The sequence below is a fragment of the Cherax quadricarinatus genome, unplaced genomic scaffold (genome assembly GCF_038502225.1).
Source record: "Cherax quadricarinatus isolate ZL_2023a unplaced genomic scaffold, ASM3850222v1 Contig3173, whole genome shotgun sequence".
Taxonomy (NCBI): Eukaryota; Metazoa; Arthropoda; class Malacostraca; order Decapoda; family Parastacidae; genus Cherax; species Cherax quadricarinatus.
The window spans coordinates 8308-18011 of record NW_027198199.1 but is presented as its reverse complement, the minus strand read 5'-3'; the positions used below and the strand labels follow the sequence as shown (position 1 = coordinate 18011).

General features: G+C 41.9%; 1 protein-coding gene across 3 annotated transcripts; it reads right to left on the bottom strand.

The window, feature by feature from the left end:
- Positions 1-1897: 1897 nt before the first annotated feature.
- RpS30 (ribosomal protein S30) lies at positions 1898-9413 on the bottom strand. 3 transcript variants are annotated; one of them, XM_070081572.1, is made up of 4 exons: positions 9346-9413; positions 6761-6882; positions 4004-4103; positions 1898-2121 (listed from the first exon to the last, which is right to left on the bottom strand). In XM_070081572.1, exons 2-4 carry the CDS (start codon positions 6872-6874, stop codon positions 1940-1942), a joined length of 396 nt encoding a protein of 131 aa, XP_069937673.1. In that variant the 5' UTR covers positions 6875-6882; positions 9346-9413; the 3' UTR covers positions 1898-1939. The 3 variants fall into 3 exon arrangements, with proteins under 3 accessions (XP_069937673.1, XP_069937672.1, XP_069937671.1); XM_070081571.1 differs by lacking the exon at positions 9346-9413 and adding an exon at positions 9243-9303; XM_070081570.1 differs by lacking the exon at positions 9346-9413 and adding an exon at positions 9180-9301.
- Positions 9414-9704: the final 291 nt, after the last annotated feature.

Here is a 9704-nt window from a genome sequence, read left to right as displayed (position 1 = left end):
CCCACACCAGTCCACTAATACCCAGGATGTGACCCACACCAGTCCACTAACACCCAGGATGTGTCCCACACCAGTCCACTGACACCCAGGATGTGTCCCACACCAGTCCACTAACCCGGGATGTGACCCACACCAGTCCACTAACCCGGGATGTGACCCACACCAGTCCACTAACCCGGGATGTGACCCACACCAGTCCACTAATACCCAGGTACCCATTTTACACTGATGGGTGAACAGGGACAGCAGGTGTCTTACGGAAACACGTCCCTAATGTTTTCCAGCCGTACCAGGGATTCCAACTCCAGATCTCAGTGTGTGAGCCGAGTGCGCTAGCAACTGAGCTGCCCGACACCTTAGTGATGATGGACAAAGCGATGACAAGTTTGAAGGATTCTGCACGTCAAGTGAGAACGATGTCCGACCACCTTAAATACGCCAACAGTACACCTTCACAGCTGGTCAGTAGCCTGTAAGTAGTCCATATTTTAGTTCATAAAATAGATTATACTCATGGAGCGCTAAACCCATAGGGATTATGCAGCACTTGTAGAGGGGGGATGGAAAGGAACTGGAGCACAGATCCGATTCCCTAGATCAGGAGCCCGTCACCAGCGTCAAGGAACCTCCCTTGTGGGGGCACAACAAGGATAACGATGCTCTTCATCATTCAGTGACTGATAGTGAAATAGATGAAATGCTTCCGAATCAAGGTGATCCTGATAATAGTGACGACGACACTTGACACACTGGAGAAGGTGCCAATAAATAACATGAAAATGTGTGGATTTCTTAAAGAACCAGAGCAGCGTGCATTCACGACAATATACAAAATCAAAGACCACAACAACCACCATTAAGGTTGACGACACTGGAAGAAACACTTTAAAAAGGCCATCCACGACAGTGTTTTATCATTCCTAGATCATCCTCGTCCAGGTCCCTCAAGTGACGTTTCTCATTATTATAATCAAGGGGGAAGCGCTAAACCCGACGTTTCTCCTCAGTAACGAGTACAGTCATGTACTCGTCACGATGATGTGTAGTTTTAAAAAAGTTCAGATAAATACACGAGTGGGTGCGAGTTGGATCTGACTAGCTTGTGCTACTAGGTCAGAAGCTGTGTTCCTTAAGTGAATGTGACTGACCTGACTAGAATTGAACCTGCCTTGCATGTGCCAATAGGCCTGCTGCAGTGTTCCTTCTTTCTTATGTTCTTATGATGTAGCCTCTCCCTCAAGTTCCTCAGATCTGCCTGACATAGTTGTAGAATCTTGGCCTCCATTTATCTTATTTTGTAAGCAGTCATTTTTTTTTTTTTGGCCCAGTACCTGCACAGTAAATTATAATCAAAACCAAGTGCTAAACCCACTAGGGTCATACGACACCTGCACAATACGGTACAGCGTTTACACTTGCATCATCCCCCCAGCTGTCCCATTTTATAGATGCAAATATATACATTCGACAATCCCCAAAAAATCCGAAATCCATGAGAAATTCAATCCCGAGTATTTTGGATGAAGTATTCTCAGCTGGATTATAATCAGAACTGCACGCTAAACCCTTAAGGGTCACACAGCACAGTAAATGTAAAATAAATCAATCGAATTCAGGTTATACTTCTCCATCAAAATCCAAAAAAATTCACAGTAAAAAGTTTATTCCAGTGATTGAACCTAGTTTCGAAGAATTACAAAATTCCATAAATGATACTGTACATGAAGTTTCAAGTGACCATCTGCAAAAATGCTCATTTATATGCAGCAAAAAAAAAAAAAAAAACTTAAATGTAATTAAATCTGAAGAAAAAAAAATTCCCAAATCACTCATATATAAGTAAAAAAATTAGAAAAAATAAACATCCAGAAAGATCAAAGAGGATAAACAAACAAACTTGAGGACTTTTTTTTAATTGTGTTAGCAATAGAGTTGCATTTTAGGAGTTGCTGTTGGGTCCGCGTTTCTTGCCGAAGGTGGCCACCACATTGACAAAGCGACGGTTGTACTGGATCCTGCGCTTGGCCCGGCCCGTCTTCGACTTCTTCTTCTCCTTCTTTTCCACCTTAGGCGTCTGACCTTTGACCTTGCCGGCACGAGACAACGAGCCGTGGACCTTACCTGTAACGACACTTTACACTTCAACACACCACCAATGTAACTGTGTAAATAGGGAGAGAGATGCAAGCGACTCCGTGCAAATTTAACATACGTACAATCTTTCATCTATAAAGATTCGTACTCAAGCGGTACTATCTAAAAGACGATCTTTCATCTACAAATATTTCGGATTCGAGCAATACTATCTAAAAAGACAATTGCTCATTTAGAAATCTTTCATACACAAGCAGCATTATCAAAAAGACAATATTACATCTATAAATATTTCGTACTCAAGCAGCACTATTTGTAAAGACAGTCCTGTGGTTTACCTGGAGACCTGGAGAGTGTTCCGGGGGTCAGCGCCCCCGCGGCCCGGTCTGTGACCAGGCCTCCTTAGGTCAGTGTCCCAGGATGCGACCCACACCAGTCGACTAACACCCAGGTACCCATTTTATTGATGGGGAACATAGACAACAGGTGGAAAGAAACACGTCCAATGTTTCTACTCTGGCTGGGAATCGAACCCAGGCCCTCACCGTGTGAAGCGAGAGCGTTAACCACCAGGCCACCAGTTATTCCAGGTCTCGTAAAACTTTTATAAAGTTGTACACAAATAACCAGCACACGAGAGAAACTTCTGACCGCATTCAGTTCCAGTCGCTGTACTGTGCCTTTTCTCCTGTCTTGTAAAGCTATTGTATACCACGCAATTTTTTCAAATACGTACGACTAAAAAATGCATCTGAAATCGAAGAGCATGTGTTATTGTGATGGCCTTTTTACAGGTGGTTGAATTTTGGATAAAATTTTCCAATCTCAAAAAATCACACTACATGAGGGAATTATAAGGCAGCTGTTAAGATTGCTATTACACCTGGGAATGGAAGGTAATTAATGGGACCATAGGAGCCGTACAGTACCTGGGGAATGGGGAATATGGGGAACAATAAGGATAGATGCAAGGGATATCAGTAGTGAAGAGTATATGATTATAAGTTATGGATTTGCCATCTTCACGCTGGGTAATTATCTTAAGTTACATCTACATAGGAATTGCTTTTCCACCTTCGTGAAGTCAAAATATCGTAAGCCAAACCATCATTAGTTGAGGACCACCTATATACCTATTGCCACTTTACACTAATTCCTTGCTTTGATATTCAGGGGAAGCACTAAACCCATAGGAGTCAGAATGCCTGAGGAATAAAGTCAATGAGGTTCAGTCTCAGAAAGAGGATGAGAAACCAATGGTAGGCAGTTGTTAGGTGATGATTATTGATTTTATGTCTATGTCTAAAAAGAGTAAAGAGGTACCATGCCACGACTGGAACAACACACAAATAACCTGTACGTAGGTGAACCTTACGATTATGTTTTGGTCCCACTTGGAGCAAAACGTCATCGTAACGTTCACCTACGTGCGGGTTATTTGTGTACGTGTCGAAGGTTATATTACCGTTGATCAGGCCCTGATCCACCGGGAGGCCTGGTCGTGGACCGAGCCACAGGGGCACTGATCCCCGGAATGCCCTCCAGGTAGACCACCTATTCCATACACATGCAACATCTGCTACATTAATTTATTTACTTGTCACTACTGGTATTTAGTTGCAGTAATTATTTAATTATTCAGTGATGGTAGTTATTTATCTTTTTGTTATTAACACATCGGCTGTTTCCCACCAAGGTGGGGGGGCCTGAAAAAGAAAAACTTTCGCCATCATTCACTCCATCACTGTCCTGCCAGAGGTGCGCTTACACTACAGTTATAAAACTGCAATATTAACACCCCTATATATTTATTTACCAAACCATATTCATTCATGACTTATGATGGGTTCGCCGGAACGTAACTCCATCGTAAGTCGAGGAGCACCCGTGTTTGGAACCGAGAACTCACCTCCTTTGAGTGCTACATTCACATCGATGGCATCAGTTTGTAGTGTGACCAATGGGATCTCATCGTTGTCCAGGGGGTTACCGGCAGCATACAGCCTCACCTGTGGAAAGGTCGAGGAGTTAGTGCAAGATACTGGAACACTTCTTACCGGTGATTAGGTGGTTAAAATAAACCCAAAAGGTGAAAAATGAGAAGCTTGTGCAATGTTTGGGAATCTTTACTGAGTAAATGTTTCGCTGGCCAGTGGCTTGAGTCTGCTACAGAGGAATGAGGTTATCAGTCCCTCAACTTGGAGCTGGTGTGTTCAATCCATTAAGACTGATATCAGGACAATGTTCAATCCATCGAGACTGATGGACGCAACACACCAACTCCAGACTGAGTACCTCAAACTCCTGATCTTCCACCATTCTGTATTGGACTGGTGAAACCACTGGCCCCCACACAATGCCTCTACTAATACACGCAAGCCCTAAAAAACACTAATTAAATTTACTATTAACAAAGTTTACTTGCTAATACAAATGAATATACACCCACCATCCGACTTACGACCACTCGACTTACGACCACGTTTTTTATGCCAAATTTCTTGGAAATAAACCAGTATTTGTGTTGTACACAGTGTTTATCCTAAACCTTACAGTATAAAATACAGTACTAACAACATGAAATACCAAAATAAAACAATAAAATAAAGTAAAAAAATGTTTTGTTGATAAGTAGTAAAGTTCATTACGAAATACCAAAAACTCGGTCGTAAATGGTAGGTGTACAATAAAGCGAACTAAAAGTCATTACAAAATAAGAAATGTTTTGTTGATATTCAGTAGTAAAGTTCGACTTACGACCATTTCTCAACATCTTCCATCACTTGACTTACGACCGGTTTTGATTGCTTTTCTTGGAACCTGAAACTCGGTCGTAAGTCATTTCAATGATGGTAGGTGTATATACTTATTTTCCACAAACAGTATTACGAAATATTCTTTTTTTTATGGCTAACATTGGACACGAAGGTCGGATGTTTCCCAAAGCCAATTGGCTATGGGCGTGATGCCCAAACTGTAATTAACACATCGATGTTTCCCAAAGGGTGACCCAAAGAAGAAAAACTTTCACCATCATTCACTCCATCACTGTCTTGCCAGAGGCGTGCTTACACTAGTTATAAAATTACAACATGAACACCCCTCCTTCAGAGTGCAGACACTGTAATAAACACAGTGAAAAACACGTATTGTGGGCCCAAGGAATAGTCTCAACATCCGTGTTACCAAACTGTTTAACACAAGATATCCGACTAGAACAAATATACGAGGTTTTCAAGAAGAAACCAAACATGTACCCCCACCGAGTGCCAGATCAGCCAGGCTGTGACTGATACATGGGACAGCTAGCCACCGGCAGTAACAGCCTGGCTGATCAGATAAGCACCAGACAAGCCTGGCCCAGGGCTGGACTGCAAATAGTAAAGCTCTCGAAGACCTTCAAAGATGCACGTGTTTGTGGGAATGTATAAATATTGTCTTCTGTGTTAATAAGTTATATTTTCCTCTTGCACGATTCTGTGTATTCACCCTTGTCCATACTTTTTTTTTATACAAATCAATTTTACAAGCTAGGAGCTGTTATCCTGCCTCAACTTATTCCAAAGCCCAGACCTATTTAAGTTATATTAACCCCCCTCCCCCAGGATGTAACCCACACCAGTGGGTTGCATCCTGGTACCTACTTACTGATAGGTGAACAGAGGCACCAGATGTCTTAAGGAAACATGCCCAATGCTTCCACCCATGCCAGGGATCGAACCACATACCTCAGTGTGCACTACCAACTGAGCCATGGGACACATACTCGTGCCTCACCATTATTTAATTTCTGGACATTATCTCAATGACATAAATCCAATAATAGTTATTTTTGGTTAGATTACACAAACCTACTTAGTGTTTAGTTAACAGCTAATGAACAAGTTACCCAAACAGCCAGGGCATGCCTGGCCAACGACCCCAATGGAAATAGGTCACTGCCTTTCTTTTGGGTTACCCTCGTGGGTAATTTATGCACGTTACTATGCATGATAAATTGTTTAACTGTGTTTGCGTGTACGTGTACTTAAATAAACGTACTTAAGGGGTCCTGGCATGGCCAGAGACGTACAACAAGTGAACGACTGATGGTGAAACGTGTTATTACTTGTGGGTGACCCACTCTTGAGGGAGACACCAACGAGAATGAAAATAAAAGATCAGCACCTCGTAGTGTCCGACGGTGAGTGTTCCAAAGAGAATAAGTCACAATATCATGACTGGAACAACACAAATAACCTGCACACTACGTGCACGTTATTTGTGTGTTGCTGGACCACTGACCACTTTTTCTCCTGCGTGTTGCTGCTGATACCTTGGTAAATGATACACAAATAACTTGCACATAGCAGAAAGAAACCAGTTAATGGTCTAAGTTGGACCGATACGTCGTTTTTCTATGTGCGGGTTGTTTGTGCGTTATTTGCCCAAGTATCCGGTATCAGCTAATTTTGGTGGTACTGATATTGGCCAAAAATTATCAGTGTCGGTGAGTTTTTTTTACACATTTTCAAATATAAAAAAAACGTCGATCTAAGTTTTTTTTACATACTTCCAAATGTTGAAAAAAACGTAGATCTACGTTTGAACAGTTTAATTTTTACGTTATCTTCCTAAAACCGAGTTTCAGCACTGGTAAAAAATAACAACCATAGGAAGTACTAACTTCAGCCTCTGGGAGACCTTCAGCCTGGCTGATGAAGGATCGTACGTGTCCCACAGTCTGTTGGTCGTCAACATCGAGCACGTGGGTGGCACCGGAACGCACGAAGATCTGCATCTTGAATCCTGGAAATTCAAATTGAGTCAGAAAGATTCCCTGGTTGGCATGGTTACACAGTCGTAGACGTGACGCTTGTGAAACGTGATTCCGAAAATTACTCAGCGCTCGTAGACAAATACAGTAAACACACAAAACAGGATAAAGCTAAAAAGTTCGATACACTGACCAATAAAATTACTGTGATCGTAAACACAAAAAAATAAAACTAAACTTAAATAAAAGCAACGAACGCAATACAGATTCTGTTTTTCCAGCGCACCAACAACCTCCTACCGAGGTAAGGCGACTCTAAAACGAAAAAACACTTTCACCATCGCTCACTCCACCGTTTTGCCCGAAGTGCACGAACATTACACCTCGGAATGTCCCCAATGGAAATAACAAGACTTTTTTGGGGGGAATTACCCTAGGTAATTTAAACACATTAACGTCCAAACGTACATCTACATTCACGTGCGTAGCGCTCCTCCGAACGCAGACCTACGTTTTATTTTACATGCTTTCAAATAAACAAAAAAGGTATATTTATGTTCGGAGTGCTACGCACGTGAACGTAGATCTACGTTTGGACGGTCTAAGGGTTAAGCTATACAAGATCACAATAAACAGGTGATAATATGCAAAATCACCGCGAAAAAATAGTGAAATTCTAAACCACGAAAGCACTTAGAGAGTTCCACTATTTTTTTTGCAGTTGTGAATGTTAAACTGTCTTTAAATTGTACGGTGGCACCCCAAGTGTCGAACACCTTCAAAAACCAAACGATTATGTAAATGTATTATTATTGTGTGCTACTGTGTGTTTTTGGGGTCCGAAACGGAGTAATCTAATTTACATTATTCCTTATGGGAACACTCATTTGGTAACGGCATTCGAACAGCCGTCTGGAATGAAGTTTGTAATTCGAGGTACCGCCGTACTTACGTCTACCCGAGCCTAAATAAACTTAGTCCGCGCTGAAATATTCCACATTCTATCACATTAACTTAAGAGAAAATTCACGGGAATGAAAATTTCCGCACGACAAACGACGACACTCGACGGCGCACATTAACAGTCCGGGGTTATACACGGCGTTCCAGGAGAATTTAGGCCCACCTGACGGTCAGCCTAACAAGCCCGTAAATCCCCCCGTCGCCTAATAACGTTCAATTTCCCAACGTAATCTACCGAGGTGAAGTCCGGGATCCGTCCTTAACCTGCCGCTCCCCTGACCCCAGGATCGCACCCTCGTTCCCGTACCCCGGCGTCCGCACGTCTCCACCATAGCCCCCATACAAGCCAGAAGTGAGAAACACCATTAATAATGAGGATAATTGTCGTAATATGAGCCACAAATTCCCTAATTTACCACCATAATGGAAAAATTTGCCACCATGGGGGGAGGAGCGAGGGGGGGGAGCGAGGGGGGGAGCGAGGGGGGGAGCGAGGGGAATGGGAAACAACGAACCAATATTCATGTTTCTCAATGGTACCATGAGCCAGAAATTCCCCATTTTACTACAATTATGAAGCTACCATGACTACCATGGGGGGGCCGGGGGGGGGGGGAATTTAAAATGGGAATAAATGAGAAATATTGCACCATGTGTCTCAGTGTACTACCATGAGGCACACAACCCCTCCCCCCCCCCTATTTCACTACCATTATGGCAGAATTTACCACCATGGGGGGGGGGTTAAAATGAGAAATATTAATTATTTCTCAATGGTACCATGAGCCACATATTCCCCCCATTACACTACCATTATGAAGCTTCTCCCTGAAGCTACCATGACTACCATGAGGACCAAAAAAATGGTTTAAAATGGGAATGAGAATGAGAAATATTCTCAATTTACTACCATGAGGCACAAATTTCCCTACTTTACTACCATTATTGTTCTGGTGGCTACCATAGCTACTACCATAACTGAGAATTAATGAGAAGTATTCAAGAAGCGCTAAACCGCAAGGGCTACACAGCGAGTGAGAAACACCGAGATATGGTACCATTTTCACGTCATATTTCTCATTATCCGCTACCATGAGTGGCTCCAGGGACCTACCATGGTTCTCATGGTAGTTCCCTACAACTACCATGAGAAAAATAGTGAAATGAGAGAGAAAAAAGGAATGAGAAATATTAAAGGCGGAATTATGTATATATCTCCAGTTTTCAGGTATTATGGGGGTTAAGTCCCACCATGATGGCCACCATGGTGGCCCCCGAGGCCACCATGGCCACAAATTGGCCCAAAAAACCGTAAATGAGGAATAAAATGAGGAAAATACGAGGTAAACAAAACCACGAGAATCACCAAACAGCTTCACATTTCCCAAGTTTTTAGCCATTATGGGGGTTAAATCCCACCATTTTCTACCATGATGGCTTCCCTGATGGTTCCCCGAGGCTGCCATGGCCACCATGGGGGCTAACAAGCGGCAGAAACGGTGAAAAATGAGGTTAAATAAGGAGTAACTCACAGTAATGGAGGCGGCGACCAAGATGACTCAGGGAAGAACGTTCGTTGGTTCTTATTATTTTTATTATTATCTTGATTATTATCTTTATTATTATCTTTATTAGTATCGGAATTTGTGGGGTAATTTTTATTATTTATTTTTATTGTTTAGTTGGGGATTTATTGAGGTTTATTGAAATTTTTGAGGTGACTAATTATGGTTCTTATTACTTGATTATTATCTTTATTATTATCTTTATTATTATCTTCATTATTATCGGAATTTGTGGGGTAATTTTTATTATTTATTTTTATTGTTTGGTTGGTGATTTATTGAGTTTTATTGATTTTTTTGAGATGACTAATTATGGTTCTAATTGC

Excerpts from the sequence above, each read along its gene's own strand:
- RpS30 (XM_070081570.1), bottom strand. The coding sequence starts at position 9,288 with ATGGTGGCCATGGCAGCCTCGGGGAACCATCAGGGAAGCCATCATGGT. Across the intron at positions 6,883-9,179 it reads GGGAAATGTGAAGCTGTTTG|GATTCAAGATGCAGATCTTC; the intron begins GTGATTCTCGTG and ends TTGAATTTCCAG. Across the intron at positions 2,122-4,003 it reads GAATGTAGCACTCAAAGGAG|GTAAGGTCCACGGCTCGTTG; the intron begins GTGAGTTCTCGG and ends GTGTCGTTACAG.